Genomic DNA, 20,799 nt, shown 5'->3' on the forward strand with positions numbered 1-20,799 from the left:
TCTGGTTACAGGTACATAATTTTAATTTTCTATTAACTTTGCATGCCAGTATATGAAACATTATTTGATTACTTTGTTTTATTATTACAACTAATACTAATATAATAAGTATTAATTAATTAATATTAATAAGCATCATTTTATTAATTTATTATTTCCTGTGTATTTAACAATGTTACGTGAACCAAAATATAAACAAAAATGAATACTATAACTTCAAACATATGAAGATTTTATTTTTTCATATTTATTTAAAATCATGTTGTCTTCCAGAACTTAACAAACATGGTTGCCCAGGTATGTGTTGAAATCCACAAAAGTGCATCTACAACAATGGAGAAATATTTGAAGGAAACTAAAAGGCACTACTACATCACTCCTAATAGCTATTTGCAATTCATAGACACCTTTTTAAGCATATTACAGAGCACAAAAAAGAAAAGTCTGTTTAACAGGTGAGAAATTAATAACATTTTCCCATTGTGCTCTGTTGCAATGTACAGCCACATAAAATATCCTGCTTCAAAGGAGCAAAATATCAAAACCAAACACAATGGGTCAAATTTTCAAAACTGGACACCTAAAATATCCTTGTAAAATCTATGAGCATGTATGCACTAATATTGTGCAATAGAATACAGATGTGTAAGAGTGATTGCATGCACAATTATCCATTTAACATGCATAATTTTATATGCGAAGTTACCTGATATTATTTCTAGGACTGTCAATTAATCACAGTTAACTCATGCGATTAACTCAAAAAAATGAATCGCGATTAATTGCAGTTTTAATCACACTGTTAAACAATAGAATACCAATTGAAATTTATTAAATATTGTGGATATTTTTCTACATTTTCATATATATTATATTCTGCATTGTAATTGAAATCAAAGTGTATATTATTTTTGTTACAAATATTTGCACTGTAAAAATGATAAAACCAATAGTATTTTTCAGTTCACCTCATACAAGTAGTATAGTGCAATCTCTTTGTCGTAAAAGTGCAACTTACAAATGTAGATTTTTTTTGCTACATAATGCACTCAAAACAATGTAAAACTTCAGAGCCTACAAGTCCACTCAGTTCTACTTCTTGTGCAGCCAATTGCTCAGACAAACAAGTTTGTTTACATTTAAAGGATATAATGCTGCCCACTTCTTATTTAGTGTTACCAGAAAGCGAGAACAGACATTCACATGGCACGTTTGTAGCTGGCATTGCAAGGTATTTTTGTGCCAGATATGCTAAACATTCATATGTCCCTTCATGCTTTGGCCACCATTCCAGAGGACAGTAATGCGTTAATTACATTTATGACTGAACTCCTGGGGGGGAAGAACTGTATGTCTCCTGCTCTCTGTTTTACCCGCATTCTGCCATATATTTCATATTACAGCAGTCTCAGATGATGACCCAGCATGTTGTTCGTTTTAAGAACACTTTCACTGCAGATTTGACAAAACACAGAGAAAGTACCAATGTGAGATTTCTAAAGATAGCTACAGCAGAGACCCATGATTTAAGAATCTGAAGTGCCTTCCAAAATCTGAGAGGGATGAGGTGTGGAGCATGCTTTCAGAAGAGCAACACTCCGATGTGGAAACTACAGAACCTGAACCATCAAAAGAGAAAATGAACCTTCTTCTGGTGACATCTGACTCAGATGATGAAACTGAACATGCGTTGATCTGCACTGTTTTGGAAGTTATCGAGCAGAACCCAGCATGGATGTATATCCTCTGGAATGGTGGTTGAAGGACGAAGGGACTTATGAATCTTTAGCGTATCTGGGATGTAAATATCTTGCAACACCGGCTACAACAGTGCTATGCAGACGCCTGTTCTCACTTTCTGGTGATATTGTAAACGAGAAGCAGGCAGCATTATCTCCTGCAAATGTAAACAAACTTGTTTGTCTGAGCGATTGGCTGAACAAGAACTAGGACTGAGTGGACTCGTTGGTTCTAAAGTTTTACATTGTTTTATTTTTAATGCAATTATTTTGTACATAACTCTACATTTGTAAGTTCAACTTTCATGATAAAGAGATTGCACTACAGTACTTGTATTAGGTGAATTGAAAAATACTATTTCTTCTGTTTTTTACAGTGCAAATATTTGTAATAAAAAATAAATATAAAATGAGCACTGTACACTTTGTATTCTGTGTTGTAATTGAAATCAATATATTTGAAAATGTATAAAATATCCAAAAATATTTATATAAATGGTATTCTATTATTGTTTAACAGTGCGATTAATCGCACGATTAATCACAATTATTTTTTTTAATCGCTTGAAAGCCCTAATTATTTCTAAAGATCCCAAAGTCAATATATAATAACTTATATTTTATTTAATCTTCACACTGTCCATATATTAGAGGATGTTTCAAAATATTAAAAACCACCTAAAATGCATTTGTTACACTAGAGGCACCCAATCAGGTGGAAGTAGTTGTAAATTATATTTCCCTGAACAAGCTAATCTCTCCCTGGGGCAACAAAATTACCCCCAAAATCCTGTGTCTATCCTGCAACACCGTCTTTACTATTGGGACCCCATAATAACCCTGCCAGGTATGATTCCTAAGTGGACGTGGTAAATCAGCTCAACTCTGGATTCCCTTCCCAGACAATCTCTCCAGCCCATACTGCAAATATTTGGGCTGTGTTGGCCTTTTGTGGGCCCTTCATTGGAGGGGAGGTTGTAGCAGATTTCCACTGCTAAAGCCTACCCCTCCACCCCTTCAGTCAGATTTTCCCAGAGCAGAAGTTAGCATAGACCATTGAATGAAACTGGGCTGTTATCTTTAATGACAAATAAAATAAAAGAACAAAACTAGATAATGCATATTGCAACTTAATTTTTATTTTTAGGGCTTGTTTTTACAATGGTCTGACCAAGCTTCTGGAAGCAACATCATTGGTTGCAGAAATGCAAGAAGAGTTGCTTACCCTGGGCCCTCAGATAGAGCAAAAATCAAAGGTATGTTTTAATTACAAATTACTTTCTGTAGTGGGCTTTAAAAATCTTCTGTGACCTCCCATTCCACCTCCTCCTCTCCACAAAATTCAGGACCTAAAACCTACTTGTTATATCACCCTTGCCAATGAGTTACATTATACCCTTTCTCCTTCAACACTTCCGTGGCTGACAGGAGATTCGGACACAGTAAAGAAAAGTCAGTTTCCTGGTTGGCTCATGAGAAAAAGAAAAAACACAATGCATTTCTGAAATGTTTCAGTCTTCTCACTATTCTGTCATCTCACCAACTGTATTTGAAATTCTGCAGTAAAAATGTTTTGTAAAGGAAAACCTTTTTTTTTTTTTTTTTTTTTTCCCTGTTAGGAGATAGAAGAACTCGTGGAAAAACTTCATAGAGACTCACTAGTAGTGGAGCAGGTTCGAACTCTTGTTAAACAGGATGAAGAAATCATGGCTGAGGAAACAAAAGTTGTGGAAGAATATGCTCGGGTACTGAGTCTCTTGTGGTCTCTTACAGGTTTTGGTTTCTATGGGCCTATTTTTACAAAGCATTAAGAACACTCTGGGCATTAACGACCTTGCAAGATCCTGTTCTATCTATGGGTAAAAATAAGTAGTTCCAAAAAGTGCAAAAATTTTCATATGCCTTCAGCATAGATATTGTTTTTTAAGGAATCTTCACCATATTATAAAATTTAAAGTAATAAAAACTGAAAGATCTCTGTTTTAGTTCTTTCAAGCATGATTCTGATTAGAAAAGTAACTATGCATGAACAGCATCTTAGTACTTCACACATCATCTTTTTGTGTGTCTTACTCGCAAAACAAACATTTTCCTATTGGTGGTTACAGTGTACAGAAAACTGGTTTTGTTCAAGTACATATTGCCAAAAGAAAATGCCAACTCTAATCTTTTTCTGTGGGCTGTGGGGTTTTGTTTGTTTGTTTGTTTGTTTTTTGTTTTTTTACAATATAGCAAGCAACTGAAGAGCTAAATGCTGTATTGCCAGCTTTAGAAAAGGCCCTCGCTGCTCTAGATGCATTGGACAAAGCTCACATTGCAGAACTCAGGTAGGTCTGTTTTGTTTTAAAACTTTGCTATTAGTTGGAACAGTGACAATCTTCAGTTCTGGAACAATAATGCTGGCAAATTACACAACAGAGCAAAGGTTTCCACTGGAGTTCCTTCCATACAGAACATCCAGAACTAAAGAAAATGATTTTGAAAGTGCAAACAATGCAATCTTGCCTACATTTCAAGATGACTCACTCTTTTACTCTTAATTCTTTATGCTTTCATGTGTCAAATTAGTTCCTATGGGTTAGTTTATTCTCTTTCTAAATCAAGACACAGACATAGCCACCACCCCTATATTGGGTCAAAAGGGACTTGTCAGAATTTTCATTTTCTACACTTTTATACACAGACCTTTCTCAGGGAAAAGGGGTGAAGGATGATGTCATCAGATCTCTGTTGTTTTTCCTCTATTAATATAGGTTTGTTTTTATTTTCTTCTCTATTCTATTAATATAACAATATAGTACTTTATAGTATAGTTATATACTAATTGGTAAGAATACAGCAATTAGTATTAATTTATAAATTAAAATAATAGTTCAGACTATTGAACCATCTAATCCAGTAACCTGTCTTTGAGGTGGGCCAATACTGGATGATTTAAATGAAAATATACAGTACCATATTTTGTATGAAACTGATCGTTATTAATTTCTCAAATGTTTCTTTGTTTTTATAGAGTATATACTCATCCTCCTCCTCTTGTACTAACTGTTATGAATGCAGTTTGCATTCTTCTGCAAAAAAAACCTAGTTGGGCAACAACAAAGCTCCTCCTTGCAGATGCAGGATTCCTCAAAAAATTGGTTACTCTGGATAAAGATAATCTACCAGAAAAGGTAAAGGGATGATATAGTCCCCAATAATTCATCTTCACTTCTTCTAGGATTCTTCAAAGGATGTTGATTTTGTCTTGATAAAGACTGAATTTTGTATAATAACTTTGGGCCAGATTCAGTCCCATGTTGCAGCCCCTTTATGCCACTGTGGCAGGATTAAGAGGCTACAAAGGGGACAGAGGCAGAAACAACTGCTGCAGAATCCTACTGTCATAGATAGGCTTTCTCTTCCCAGCATAGACCTGAGATAATACCTTTATGCTGGACTCCCTGGCAGCTCCAGAAGTATGGGCCTTGTCAGGGGCAGGATAGGAGGGTGAGGAAACAGAAAGTCATGAGCACACTGTGCTGTGTGCCACTGTAATTGTCCATAGAGGGCTATTACAAACTGACACAATTTAGATTAGCTCGTGGGCTGCTCTGAGTTGAAATGAGGACTGAGGACAGAACAGAGGAGGTGCAGAGGTGGTTTAAAGCTTCCTTTCTCCCCAACTCAACTGGTTTAGTGCTCAATGAAGAACTGGAGGAACACAGAACCTCCCCTTTCTATCAGTATGTAGAAAAGAATGGATGAGTGTAATGCTTTTAGAAAAAATTAAACCAGTAGTTTCTTCTTTGAGTGCTTGTTGGTATATATATTTCAGTTTTGGTGCGCATGCTCCCCATGTGTTTTTTTGGCCAGCATCTGTTTGGGGCTGCACTGCACCCTGAGTGTCCTTGTGGTCTCATATTGAGAGCATCAAAGGTGGAGGTGGTCCACCTGCAACTCATTTCCTTCTCACTGCCTGTGGCTGTAAAACAGAGCTTCCTAGTATCCATGATATATCTCTTTTTAGCTTATTATACTAGTTTTTTTGCACATATTAGTGTTAATTTAGGAAAAGATAGGATTAGTTGCCTGTTGGCAAAATTTTTATAAGTTTTTGTTGTTCAGGAAGTTTTTAAATCTCACTTCCCTCAGCAGAATTTTCTTCTTAATATCAAGGTTTAGGGGTGTTGTAATGGTTTGGGGGACCTGCCTACATACAACTTCTGAATTCTCTTTGATATTTTGAACTCAGTATACATCTATATCGAATAATAACCTCCATTTTGTTTTCTAAACTCCATGGCAATTGTAAAAACTGTTCTGTGCCTTCATCTTGTGTGAGGCAAACCCACAACCAGACTACCTCTGCTCACTCAGCTGCCAAGATTCACCCCTCCAACAGAGCCTGCAGTGACTCAGCACTCAGGCATGCTGTAGCAGCCTATCCCTGAGCAGGGCCTGGGTCAAATAACCCCAAGGCACAGATATTTTACTGATGGCACCAGATGTTAGGTTAGTCTGTGCTACAGCACTGCTCAGCCAGGAACCCTACCGCGGTCTCACTTTGTTATAGACTCCCTCTGCTTCCAGCTGCCTTTGGTGCAATTCCTGCCCCGGTGCAGTTCCTGCCCCAGCCTTACCTGAGCCTTGTTCCAGCTTGCTTCAGCCTTGTCCGTACCCTAGTCCAATTGTGCTCCAGCCCTGTTACTGACCCACTCCAGCCCTGCATCCACCTCCTGACCCCCCAGACCCTCAGACTGACTCCCACCCAGCTTCAATCTTTGGCCTGAATTGGGACTCCAACTATAATCCTGATTTGGTTTGTCTCTGGACTCTGACCCCAATTCTGACCCACAGCCTCTCCCTAACTCAGCCCAGACCCAACTCTATGGCTGTCTTCGACCCTTGTACCTGTTCTTGACCACCTCTCTAACTACCAGGTCTGCCCGCCTCAACCCAGAGCCTGACAGTTTGCACAGACTCTGTACCAGGCACTGGTGAGGACTCAGCTGGAATATTGTGTCTGCACTTTCAGAAATATATGGACAAATTGGAGAGGGTCCAGAAGAGAGCAACAAAAATGATAAAAGTTTTAGAAAACGTGACCTGTGAGGAAAGGTTAAAAAAACTGGGTATGTTTTGTCCTGAGAAAAGAAGACTGAGGGACAACCAGATAACTGTCTTCAAATATGCTAAGGGCTGTTATAAAGAAAATGATCCTATTGGGATCCAGGAAGTCGGCGGGTGGAAGCCCATTGCTAAAGGACCTCCCCCCAGTCTAAGGGGGGGATCCATAGGACCTGGAAGCCAAGTGATTCCGGGGCACAACTAATGAAATAACAGGGACAGGAATGTGGTCAAAGGGTCAAACGAAGGGAACCTGACGGGGACACCGAGCAGAGAACCCCAGGAAAAAAAACTAACTGGACAAATATACCATTGTCTATAGATTTAAGATGAAGTCCAATTTTTCCATCCTGATCTTTACACACAATTATTTCACGGATGCCTTGTTTAATCTCTGCTCTGCGAATTCCAACATCATTTCCAGTTACTGGAGCCACCATATAATTCACAGTGGAGGGTCTTGTTACCAGCTGCCCCTGAGATTGTGTACTTGCAACCATTGGCAAGTTTTTATGTACCTCTTCTTCATTAAGACCCATGTACTCAGAAAGTTCTGGGTATAGTCTGGGATAGAGGCTTCCATCTTGAGTGATGGGAGCAGAAGCTTCAGACAAAATTGCTGGATTGGCAGGGTTTGAAGAAAAGGCAGTCTGAGCCTGAATTACCTTGTCCACTTTCAGATCTTCCGGAGAAGGATAGAAAGACATTTTTGTGCAATTTTCACGGGCGAAGTGGAGGCGGTGGCAGTGCCGGCAGCTGCTGTTCCCAGGCCGCTATCAGCGGCGGCTCCAGCTCTTGGCGACACGGCTCTGCTAAGGGAGTGGCGTTGTTGTTGTTCTCCATGTTCACTGTTTGTTGTTCTCCATGTTCACTGAAGATAGAATAAGAAGTAATCGACTTACCTTTCAGCAAGGGAGATTTAAGTTAGATATAAGGAAAAACTTTCTAACTGTAAGGATAGTTAAGTAATGGAATAGACTACCAAGGGAGGTTGTGGAATCCGTATCATTGGATGTTTTTAAGAACAGGTTAGACAGACACCTGTCAGTGATGTCTAGGTCTACAGGGTCCTGCTTCAGCACAGTGGAATGGAGTAGGTGACTTCTCAAGGTCCCTTCCAGCCGTATATTTCTATGATACTATTCTGTTATATAAATACTATGTAAATCTAACTGAAGACAGTAAAATTCCTATGGATTTACAACAGTGAAAATGAGATCATAATCCTGCCCAAAGTATTTATAGTGTTTTTTTTCTCATCTTCACATAACTAAAAAATATCCAAAAATATTTCCATTGTCTTCTCCTTAAGCAATAAAGAATGCTGTAATAACTCTTCAAATCTGTGGGAACTCTAAGTCATTGTTCTAATATTTAACCTATTCATTTTTTTAGGTGTTTCTGCAATTGAAAAGATATGTAAGATCACCTGACTTTAGCCCATCAAAAGTGGGACTAGTGTCTATTGCCTGTTGCTCCATGTGTCACTGGATTTTAGCTTTGGATCACTACCATGAAGTACAAAAGGTATCTTATTTAATAAAATTATCATTATTTCCGAAAACTCTTTTAGTATTCCCAGTAAAATACAAGTCCCTATAAGAATATGTTTGGTAGATGATCATCTGTTCTTAGAAAATGATCTTTCATATACAAATGCATTCAACAATAACTGAAATTAGCTATTTAAGTTAGTAGGAACCTTCATATGAAAGTTATTCTACTGGAATACTGATTCAGCCTCTTAGCCAAATAGTTACCCATAATAAAGCTCATGGGCCAAATTCTGTTCTTAGTAATATCTGTGCAATCCATCTAAAGGCAGTAATCTCAAAATAGAAATGGTAAAAATTAATTTGTAAAACCCATGCTACTTATAGTCCAAGAATTCAACTAGATGCCTTAGAGAATGTGGAATAAAAACAGAAATATTAAAATCTGTGCTGACTCAATCTCACTTCCATGTTATGCAAGCTCATAGAAACTGGGCATGATTAAAAAGCCAAATAAATTGAGTACCAATGTATTCTTTACTCTCTCTCATCATATATAAATCTTGAAACATCTATGACCATCCTTAGTGTCCTTCCCAGGATCTTTTCATTCTTGTCTTGTTAAGAGTTTCAATAGAGAGATCTATGATTTAATAGCCCAGAAAACCAATCTTCTGTCTTTTTGAGGTTCTTTCTCTGAATCAGGATTGAGATATATTTGGCGGAGCCATATTGTTCCTGTACTGTGGATAAAGAGAGGTCTAGGCCTTCCTTCCTTCCCTGGGTCCTACCTTCCCATCAGACACTTTTCACCAGTAAATTCACTTTTAAATACAAAAACATCTTTTAAAAATCTTTTATAGAAATTCAATTTTAAGCAAATTCTAGGTAAAGTAGAAATAGGAATTTAACACTGGCTAAAGAAGAGGGGCAAGATTCAGGTCCCAAATACTTTTAGATCAGACAATGGACTTGTTTTCAGACCAACTATAGACCCATGCACTTCCCCATGCAGATTGCTCATAGGCTGCTTCTGTAAAAGAAGACATCTACCAGAGATCTCAGACATACGTTGCAACTTCAGAGGTGATTTTTATTTTTATTTACATCTAAAGAAATAAACCAAGTCAGAGAGTACACCCTCTAAAATATAGAGTCCTGACCCCAGGTCCCACCCTAGAATATTACTCTCCATAGCTCCAGCTGCAGAGGACCTGTGAGGTGTGAACTCTGCAAGATTTGGGGAGTGGGACACAAAAATTATACCTTATGATTCCACTCAGGCCATTTTTGGGCATGTGTTGTGTGCCATTTGAGCCTTGAATTTAGCTGTAAGAGTGTTTTGCACAATATAGTTATGTTCTTAAATAAAATTCACCTGGCATAAACAGTTGATTCAGTAGACTAGGGTAGTTTAATTAGTTACAGCATGTTTAGTTTGACTAAACTCAATATATATGATAACATAACCGATAATATTTAGGTCTGTTAAGTGATTAAAAATTTAATCACAATTAATCGCGCTGTTAATAGAAATGCAAAAATATTTATATAAATGGTAGTTTTCCACATTTTCAAATATATTGATTTTAATTATAACAAAGAATACAAAGTGTACAGAGCTCACTTATTATTTTTTATTATAAATATTTGCACTGTAAAAATAAAAGCAATAGTATTTTTCAATTCACTTAACTCAAGTATTGTAGTGCAATCTCTTTATCATGAAAGTTGAACTTACAAATGTAGAGTTATGTACAAAAATCATTCCATTAAAAAATAAAACAATATAAAACTTTAGAACCTACAAGTCCACCCAGTCCTAGTTCTTGTTCAGTCAATCGCTCAGACAAACAAGTTTGTGTATATTTGCAGGAGATAATGCTGCCTGCTTCTTGTTTACAATATCACCTAAAAGTGAGAAGAGGCGTTTGCATGGCAGTGCATAGCCACCGTTGCAAGATATTTACGTCCCAGATGCGCTAAAGATTCATATGTCCCTTTGTGCTTCAACCACCATTCCAGAGGACATACCATGCTGATGTTGGGTTCTGCTCGATAACGATCCAAAGCAGTGCAGACCAACGCATGTTCATTTTCATCATCTGAGTCAGATGTCACCAGAAGAAGGTTCATTTTCTTTTTTTTTTTTGGTGGTTCAGGTTCTGTAGTTTCCGCATCGGAGTGTTGCTCTTTTAAGACTTCTGAAAGCATGCTCCACACCTCGTCCCTCTCAGATTTTGGAAGGCACTTCAGATTCTTAAATCATGGGTCTACTGCTGTAGCTATCTTTAGAAATCTCACATTGGTACTTTCTTTGCATTTTGTCAAATCTGCAGTGAAAGTGTTCTTAAAACGAACAACATGCTGGGTCATCATCTGCGACTGCTGTAATATGAAATATATGGCAGAATGCAGGTAAAACAGAGAGCAGGAGACATACAGTTCTCCCCCCAGGAGTTCAGTCACAAATTTAATTAACACGTTATTTTTTTAACGAGCGTCATCAGCATGGAAGCATGTCCTCTGGAATGGTGGCCAAAGCATGAAGGGACATACAAATGTTTAGCATATCTGGCGCAAAAATACCTTGCAATGCCAGCTACAAACGTGCCATCCGAATGTCTCTTTCTCTCTTTCAGGTGACATTGTAAATAAGAAGTGGGAAGCATTATCTCCTGTAAATGTAAACAAACTTGTTTGTCTGAGTGATTGGCTGCATAAGAAGTAGGGCTGAGTGGACTTATAGACTCTAAAGTTTTACATTGTTTTGTTTTTGAGTGCAGTTATGTAACAACAACAAAATCTACATTTGTTAGTTGCACTTTCACGATAAAGAGATTGCACTACAGTACTTGTATGAGGTAAATTGAAAAATACTATTGGTTTTATCATTTTTACAGTGCAAATATTTGTAATAAAAATAATACAAAGTGAGCACTGTACACTTCGTATTCTGTGTTGTAATTTAAATCAATATATTTGAAAATGTAGAAAAACATCCAAAATATTTAATACATTTCAATTGGTATTCTATTGTTCAACTGTGCGATTAAGCACGATTAATTTTTTTAATCACAATTTATTTTTTGACAGGTTTCAGAGTAGCAGCCGTGTTAGTCCTTATCCGCAAAAAGAAGAACAGGAGTACTTGTGGCACCTTAGAGACTAACAAATTTATTAGAGCATAAGCTTTCGTGGACTACAGCCCACTTCTTCGGATGCATATAGAATGGAACATATATTGAGGAGAGATATATACACACATACAGAGAGCATAAACAGGTGGGAGTTGTCTTACCAACTCTGAGAGGCCAATTAATTAAGAGAAAAAAAACCTTTGAAGTGATAATCAAGATAGCCCAGTACAGACAGTTTGATAAAAAGTGTGAGCATACTTACGAGGGGAGATAGATTCAATGTTTGTAATGGCTCAGCCATTCCCAGTCCTTATTCAAACCGGAGTTGATTGTGTCTAGTTTGCATATCAATTCCAGCTCAGCAGTCTCTCGTTGGAGTCTGTTTTTGAAGTTTTTCTGTTGTAATATAGCCACCCGCAGGTCTGTTACTGAATGACCAGACAGGTTAAAGTGTTCTCCCACTGGTTTTTGAGTATTTTGATTCCTGATGTCAGATTTGTGTCCATTGATTCTTTTGCATAGAGACTGTCCGGTTTGGCCAATGTACATGGCAGAGGGGCATTGCTGGCACATGATGGCATATATCACATTGGTAGATGTGCAGGTGAACGAGCCCCTGATGGTATGGCTGATGTGATTAGGTCCTATGATGATGTCACTTGAATAGACACAATCAACTTGTAAGTATGCTCACACTTTTTATCAAACTGTCTGTACTGGGCTATCTTGATTATCACTTCAAAGGTTTTTTTTCTCTTAATTAATTGGCCTCTCCGAGTTGGTAAGACAACTCCCACCTGTTTATGCTCTCTGTATGTGTGTATATATATCTCCTCAGTATATGTTCCATTCTATATGCATCCGAAGAAGTGGGCTGTAGTCCACGAAAGCTTATGCTCTAATAAATTTGTTAGTCTCTAAGGTGCCACAAGTACTCCTGTTCTTATTTTTTTGAGTTAATCACGTGAGTTAACTGCGATTAATCGACAGACCTAATAATATTTCCATTTTAGAAATATATACATGGCGTGAAAAGAGAATGTACAATATATTTATTGGGATTAAACATTTCAACAGTTATCTCATAAGGACAGCACAATAATTGTGTGTGTATATTCAGTGTCTGTGTAATACATACATATTCAAATACATACACAGAAAATGTAATACAAGCAGTTGGGTCCTGTCTTATCCCTTGAACTGTGTGAGGATCCCCAACCCTGTTCTGAAGGCAGTTCCATTTCCATTGCACTACATGGAAGACTGTCCATCTGGAGATCTGCATGGTTGGAGGAAACAGGCCGTTGAGCAGGCCCAGCTCTAGGGAATGATGTGCATTGTCCATATTCCAGGCCTCTGTTAATTTGGCAGGAGAAGTAATATAACCTCTAAATAAGGTCTCAGGGCATCTGCAACCAGGGAAATCCCTGACATTGCAGCTCCATTGGGTCCATGTTCCCAAGAAGTTGAGGTGAGACACAAAGCCTGCCTACTGTCTAGTCCACACCTGCAGTAAGTTTCAGAGATTCAAACCCTGTCTCCCAATGAAACCATGTGGGAAGATCTTCATCAGGGAAAGTTTGTGGAATCTTCCTCTCAAGACCCCTATTTGTGGGGATGTTGAGTATGTGTACATGGAGAATGATATTTTTTAATTCCTTTTTCATTCTTTAATAATGTAAGAAACCACCTTTTATTTAACCCTCTCATAAATGGATGTTCAGAAGAGGGAATCTCACCAGGTATTCTGTTTGGTATGTAGCTAGTGGCTAGAGGCAGGGAAACAGATGGAGCAGAAGCTGAAACGGAGCATCCAGACCCAAATGGAGAATAGAGCCAGGATGTAGGGAGTTTTAGGTGGAATGGTCATGGAAGGTTAGATGAAAGGTGAAGCCAGTCTGTGTGGGAAGGAAGTTATTTGATAGGCACAGCCTGGGGGCCAGGAAAAGGGTCAGATGGGGAAGTAAGAGAAGTGTATGGGGAGATTAGATTAGGGTAATTGGAAGAAAAAGGAGTGGAGTGGGAGAAGCCGTTACTAGGGAATTAAAGTTGGACAAGGCTCTAGGGTTCACATAAAATCAAGGAGCAAGGGTAGAAACTAAGCAGAAGTGTTAGGAGTAGAAGAACAGGACAGGTAGAAGCACCTGAGGAGACAGCCACTGACAGGAACACTTAGAGCTCTTTGCTTTCAGATTCTCACTGTGGTGAAGGGGATATTGGAATTAAAACATATTAATTAGGATGAATAAATTATATTAAAACGAATACATATGTATTGCAACTTCATTATCTTCTGACATTGCTCACAATTCAGAATTTGGCTTTGCATTTGAAATCCTCTTCCCTATGTGTATGAAGTGCTTTGTCTTTATTATCTGCCAGAGAATTACACCTTAGATCTTCAAAAGGAGATAAGTTAACTTTGGTCTGGGAGAACCAATGAATAAAAGGTTTTATGTTACAGTCACATGACCATGGATTATTGTTCAAGAAGACATCTTTAATAGCTGAAATAGAAAAATGGTAAATGCAGCTCAGTAGTTGACATTTGTCAAGTAAAATTTGTTTTCACATTTAGTAAGAATTGAGTATGTGTTTGAGAAGTATCTATCAAACTTCTAGAATCCCCAGACTCCTCTCCTACTCTTACTTCATTTCCTAAGTGTTCCTCTGATCTCATTGGTATGTGGTTCCTTAATCTCCTGGATCATTTGAAGTTTCCTCACACACCAAAAAGGTCACTCTCAAGTTTGGCTTCACTAAAAACTGCTCTTTTTGATCTCTCCACCATTAAGTTCCCATTCTTTGACCTCATCTAATTTAACATCACTCACCCTCTTGCTCTCTAGTCTTGCCATATAGACCTTCTCCAAACTTCAATCCATCAGTAACCCTGATGTCTCATAAATGGTCAGTCCTGTCTCCTCCCTTTCCAATTTTCAACTCTTTTCAGCTGTAAACTCATCAAGCTCACCATACACAACTGCTGCTTTAAGTTCCCTTTCTCTAATTCCTCTTCACTCTATCAGAACTACTCTTCTTAAGGTTTCTAGTGACCTGTTCCTGCCCAAATCTTGGAAACAATACTGCATCCTCAACCTTGACATCCATAGGCGTGCGCAGCCCATTTCATTAGGGTGTGCACCCAGGGAGCCCCACCCTGCCCTAGCCCCACCCCCATCCTGCCCCCATCCACTCCCTTCTACTTCCCGCCCCCTGACTGCCCCCCTCAGAACCTCCAACCTCCCCTGCTCCTTGTCCCCTGACTACCACCTCCTGGGACCCCTGCCCTTAACTGCCCCCCAGAACCCCTTCCCCATCTAAGCCTCCCTGCTCCTTGTCTCCTGACTGCCCCCCTAGGACCCTACCCCCTACCTGTCCCCTGACTGCCCCAACCCTTATCCACATCCCTGCCCCTAGACAGATCCCCAGGACTGCCACGCCATCCAACCGCTCCCCACCCCCTGACAGGCCCCCCCAGAACTCCTGACTCATACAGCCCCCCTCTGCTCCCTGCCTCCCCTAACCCCTCTCCAACCCCTGCCTCCTGACAGCCCCCCCGAACTCCTGACTCCTCTAACCCCCCCAGCTCCTTGTCCCCTGACCACCGCCTCCAAAGACCCCCCCCCAATTGCCCCCCCAGGACCTTCCTTGCTCCCGGTCTCCTGACTGCCCTGACCCCTATCCACCCCCTGCCCCCTGACAGACCGTGGGACTCCCATGCCCCATCCAACCCCCCCTGCTCCCTGACTGCCCCCTCCAGAGACCCCCTGCCCCAACCACCATCCCCGGGATCCCACCCCCTATCCAACCCACCCTGCTCCCTGTCCCCTGACTGCCCCCATCCCTTATTCAACCCCCCTGGCCCTGGACCCCTTACCCTGAGATGAGGGTCCTAGTCTCCCCGCGGAGCCAAACACTGCCCCGCAGAAGCATGCAGCCCCAGCTCCACAGGTGGGATGGGAGACAGAGGGACTCAGGCCAGCTCCACACAGAGTGGGGTCAGGGCTTCAGCCCTGCAACTTTTTCCACTAGGGTGGCAGGGGCTCCCAAGACGGGGACTTCAACCCCACATCTTCTGCCAGGGTCCAGCGCTTCTCCTCCCTGCCCCAGTGTGGCTCCTCCGCCCCCCACACCCTCCAGTGCAGCTCCTGCCGGGGTCCAGGCTTCTCCTCTTCTCCCCTCTCCCCCCAGTGCAGCTCCTGCTCGGGTCTGGGGTTCTCCTCCACCTCCACTCCCTCCCCCCATGTGGCTCCAGCCCTGTCTGGGGCTTCTCTTCCCCCACCCCGGCATGGCTCCTGCCGGTATCTGGAGCTTCTCCCACTGCACCCAGCCCTAGCCTAGCTGGGCTCCCTTGGGTCACCTGTTGCCTGCTGTGGCCAGAGTGGAGCCTGGCTGGCAGGGAGCAGCCATACACGTGGATGCCATGGCCACCAGCCCAAGAGGTGCGGGGCATCCCTAGGCAAGCAGGGGCTGGCTGTGCTTCTGCTGATAGCCCTGCACTCCTGCCCACACCTAACCCTAAGGCTTTTTTTTTTTTCTTTTTTTTTTTTTTTGGTGTGAGACTCACTCGGCCCCTGCCAGAGCAGGGAGGCAGGAAGCAGTTGATTTGAGCCTGCCCGGCAAACAGCTGAGGAGGGGAAGGGAGAGGAGCAGCCTTCCCAGCCAGAGCTCAGGGCATTAGGGTATGCCGGGGCACACACAGCACACCCCGTGCGCACGCCTATGTTGACATCTCTCCTAATCTTGACACTATAATCACTCCCCTCCTGCTAGACATTCTTCCCTCCCTTGATTTTTCTGATATTGTCGTCTCTCAGTTCTCCATATGCCACTCATAGTATTTCTTCAGCATCTCTTTCAATGGGTCAACCTCATATCCTTGTATACTCTTTATGCACATCCCACAGGGGTCTTTCCTCAGTCCTTTCCTCTTCTTCCCCTGGATTCTCTTGGCTGATTTTGTCCTCTTACATCTTAATCTACCATCTGTTTGCTGATGATTCTGAAATCTGCCTGTACATTCTTCACTGCCTCCCTCCATCCAGACCCATGTCTCTGCAAGTCTGACATCTCCTCCTGGATCTCTTACCATTAGCTCAACCTTAACATGGCCAAAACTGAAATCCTTATTTTACCAAAAGGTCAGTTCCTCTTTCTGGCCTCTTGATATGTTACCCCCACATCTATTCATCCATCCATTGTACTCCCCCTTCTAATCCACATCAGGCTCGATTCTTGTCTTATCTTTAAGGCCCTATCCTAATTATCTCTCCAATGACCTATTTCTACCATGATGCCTTAGTTGCCAACTCTTATGATTTTATACTGAGTCCCCCAATATCTTGGTGTTTTTCTTGAGGTGCCAACTCCAGGAGTCATCTAATTACCTGAGAATCTCAATTTTAATTTTTAAAGAGTAAGCCTTTAGCCCTCATAATTGCAGAGAAAAGTTTGAAAATATAAACCCTAAAGACTCATAACAAAGAGAGAAAATAAAGAACTCCAAATCTATTATTTTAAAAATTTCAAGATTTTTAATACAATCAACTGATTTTTGTTGTCCTTACGCATGTTTTGAGTATTTGGAGTTTGCATTCTACATATGTAAATATTTTCATTTATACTGAAAAAATAAGTCATGGAACTTAAACACAAATGTATGTGATTTTATTTTATGCATGTCTTAAAATAGTATGAGAAATATGTGAAAATTTTAGAGAGCAAGTTATTCTTACCTTGATGAACTATCTGAATTAGAAGCCAAACAGATACTTTGGTTAATCAGTAACTTCTAATAATATGTGTTTATTACAACACAATTGGCATTTTACAGACTGAATGAAAACCCCAGGAAGGCAGACAAAACAATCAAATGCAGTCAGTAATAATACAAATCAAAAGGAGGCATATACCCATGAAAGAGTGTATGGCGTGATAGCACAGAGTTGCAATGAATTTAATATAATTTATGCACAGAATGAAAGATTTAGGCAGTCACTTGTTTGATTTGGACATCCTTTTGATTCACTTTTAATATTGACTTTTCAGTCCTGTTAGAAAGTACAGTTGCCACATTTTTTATGACTTGAGCTAAATATGTCATTCTATAACTATACTATAAGAGCTGAAGTTTATTTTTCTTGGAGACCTTTTTCAGTAATATGCACCTAGGTTAATAAACATGGCCTTATGATGTCAAGGTAGGTATTTGCTTATGTCTACAAGCTAAACAAAGAGGGTACAGTGAAGAAATGGGAAAATGTAGTTTATACTTGCCTAGGTCTGCATTAGGAAATAAGATGACCATCAGATTTTTCTTTCATATCAATACAAATATTAGCAACCAATACCATTACCAACTAACTGATAACCATTAGTATTTCAGTTAGCCTAACTTTGGATGCCCAGTTTTAAAAATATTTACCAGGGGGACTGCAGGAGAAAGGTGTGTGTTGGGAAAAGTCATTTTTCAGCTTTTTGAATAAATTCAAAATATGTAGGTGGTATTTAACACAGTGTATACATTTTCTTCATTCAAAGTGAAGTGTAGTCTGTGATGCATATTTTTATCTAGTTGATGAAGCCAAAACAAATCCGGGTTACAGAAGCTCAGGAAGTACTAAGACTTGCCCATCAAAAACTGGATGAAAAACAAAGAAGTTTGGCCTTGGTGAGACATTTCTCATTATTATATGTTATTGCTTAGTTATTGAAGCATGTAAATATTCATATTTTTCTTAGACCCTATTAAAACTTGTACAAGTGATTTTTATTTTAAAAGCTTCAGAAGGGGGACACACTTCTTTAGTGGAGAGTTGGGGCCCAATCCTAAGACTGTGGAACTCCTGTCTGATGTCTCATTTACTTCAATGGGAGCTTTACCTGCACTAGGACTGCAAGATCAGGCCTTTAATCAAACTTCAGCAAAGCCTAGAAAATAGTGATTTCTTCAGAGAAATAGCTTCCAATGCCTCCTGGTTTGCTTCATTCCTCTCAACCAGCTACAGCTCAAATTTGGGACACTGGACTTTACAGTGGGAGTGGGAGGAGGACTTATTAATGCAGAAAGTGTTAAACAACAGAAAAGTAATCGGTAGTAATAAATAACCCCAAAAGAACAATTTCAGTACCAAGGGAAAATGTTGCTCCAAAATGTAGGAAAGGCCCACTTGAAAATGAACAATAGAAATTTGTGTTGTGCCTATACTTCAGAGAGGGTAAAGACTAGAGGTGACTTAGCCTCTAAATTGCTGTGATCATTTGCCATTTGTGGATTGCCATATTATTGTCAGACAGTGCATAATGAAAAGACTGAGTTTTAGAGCAATGTAATGTGAAACAACTGTCAATCACTACAGTGTAAGCTCTTACTTTCTTAAATAAGCTCAAGCCTGTTACATTGGTAGCACACATAGTAATAGAAGCAATGAAGTAGGTCTATTAAGTCTAATAAATGGCAGGCATGCACCTCTTAATCAAAATAAAAAATAAAAACCTTGATCTATTATCTGCCAATTGATTATTAGATTGAAGAACATGAACAGAATTTAGAGGCAAGCTATCAAGAGAGCATAGCCCAGAAAGAAATGCTAGCAACTCGAAAGCAACTGGCAACTCAGCGTCTACACAGAGCATCTATATTAAGCACAGCTCTGGCGGATGAGATGGTATTGCCTTTCATTTTTTGTACTGTCCACTTTTTGGCCTCAGAACATTCAAGCATAAGAGCGTCATAGGAGTTTTACTTCATTTACATTTTTATGGGGTGGGAAGCTGCCTCCCCTTTTCAGATAGTGGTTCCCCTCTCCCACATTATTATATGGCTTACCATGGTGTTGTGGCTTTTTGTGCTGGCCTGTCCAGTTTAATAACTAGATCCCGGCCCTGGGCAGAAGAAGAGGAGAACTGTCTTTCTGAGGATTATTCTTTCCCGATAAAACCAATCTTCCGACTTTTCAACAGCTGCACCTTAGTTTCCTCCCTCCAGCAGAAACAACAGTATTTCCAATCCCTTGTACTGCAGGGCAGAAATGACTTGTTCTGAAGGGCAGGAGGAAGCCTTCCCTATTATGATTAATAGGTTTTGAGGTGCTGCAGTAATGATTCCTTTCCTAGGTCCAAAGTTGCAACTGTCACTTTAATTACACTCCCGATTCCTATTCCACATAATTGTAAACAATAAACTTTGATACTGCATTATTAAAAATGCATATTTACATGCATTTAAAAACAGGTACATTTTATTGTAAATGATAATATTTCATTTGGTTGTGTTAGGAGCGATGGAAAGAATCAGTTAATAACCTGGACGAAAGGCTGCAAGGTATTATGGGTGATGCCCTTGTTTCAGCAGCATGCATCATCTACAGCGGAGTGTTATCAGCAGAATATCGTCAGCAGCTAATAAATGAATGTCTGAGATTGTGTAATGAGAATATCATTCCCGTGTCTCCAAATTATTCCCTAATAACAGCTATGACAGAAAAAAATGAGGTAATAATGTGAGCAGATGGTGAGGGGCATAGCTGATTTTTTTACATCAAAGGCTTTATCAGGACTTCCCCCTTTCAGAACACTTGATTCCAAACTTGATTTACTAAGAGTAAAATTCAGAGGTCCAAGTATTTTACTGAGATTATTTACAATATAGATTGTTGTGTTCTGTTGCATCACCTTGTTTATGTCTTTATATGTAGTTAATTGTAAACATTGTATCCATGAAATAACAAGGATTGTCAAAAATGTAAAAATATTGAAAATTGAAACTTTTCTAGGTCAGTAAATGGCAAAATGAAGGTTTGCCTCTCGACCAGTACTCCATTGAGAATGCTATCCTTGTTAAGAATGGACAACGGTGGCCTTTACTAATTGATCCACAGAAACAGGCTTACAAATGGATTTGTCAAATGGAGGGAGACAGGCTACGACAAATTCATACTTCTGATTCCAATTACTTAAGAACTTTAGAAAATGCCATGCGAATTGGAGACTCCATTCTGCTACAGGTAGTTTGGTTTAATTGGGGGGGGGGGGTTTCTGAGTAAATAACAAGGAAAAAAAATTCCATCAGAAAACTATAAATGTAAGAAGAATAGAGTGCGTTTGAATGTTAATTTCCCTTGTCAAAGGTATAAGAGTAGGAGAGCGATGGAAGTGATGGAACTTCTTTGTAGTTTTATTTATTTAAATTTAATAATAAACATCTGTCTAAAACTCTAGCAACCTAATTCTCCTCACTGACACTGATATAAATTAGTAGTAACTCCAATAATGTCAGTGGAATTGCACTGCGTTAAAACTGGTGTGGAGAACTGG

At 39.7% G+C, this 20,799-nt stretch overlaps 1 protein-coding gene across 1 annotated transcript in view; it reads left to right on the top strand.

Annotated features, from left to right (window-relative positions):
* DNAH14 (dynein axonemal heavy chain 14) overlaps positions 1–20,799 on the top strand; it is a 468,480-nt gene that overhangs the window by 359,585 nt on the left and 88,096 nt on the right. Inside the window, 10 exon segments of the mRNA XM_054022851.1 lie at positions 274–455; positions 2,887–2,995; positions 3,359–3,484; positions 3,972–4,066; positions 4,753–4,912; positions 8,244–8,375; positions 18,059–18,154; positions 19,011–19,151; positions 19,762–19,977; positions 20,259–20,489. Of these exon segments, the coding sequence (XP_053878826.1) occupies positions 274–455; positions 2,887–2,995; positions 3,359–3,484; positions 3,972–4,066; positions 4,753–4,912; positions 8,244–8,375; positions 18,059–18,154; positions 19,011–19,151; positions 19,762–19,977; positions 20,259–20,489 (1,488 nt within the window).

This window comes from Malaclemys terrapin, chromosome 3, assembly GCF_027887155.1.
Source record: "Malaclemys terrapin pileata isolate rMalTer1 chromosome 3, rMalTer1.hap1, whole genome shotgun sequence".
Taxonomy (NCBI): Eukaryota; Metazoa; Chordata; order Testudines; family Emydidae; genus Malaclemys; species Malaclemys terrapin.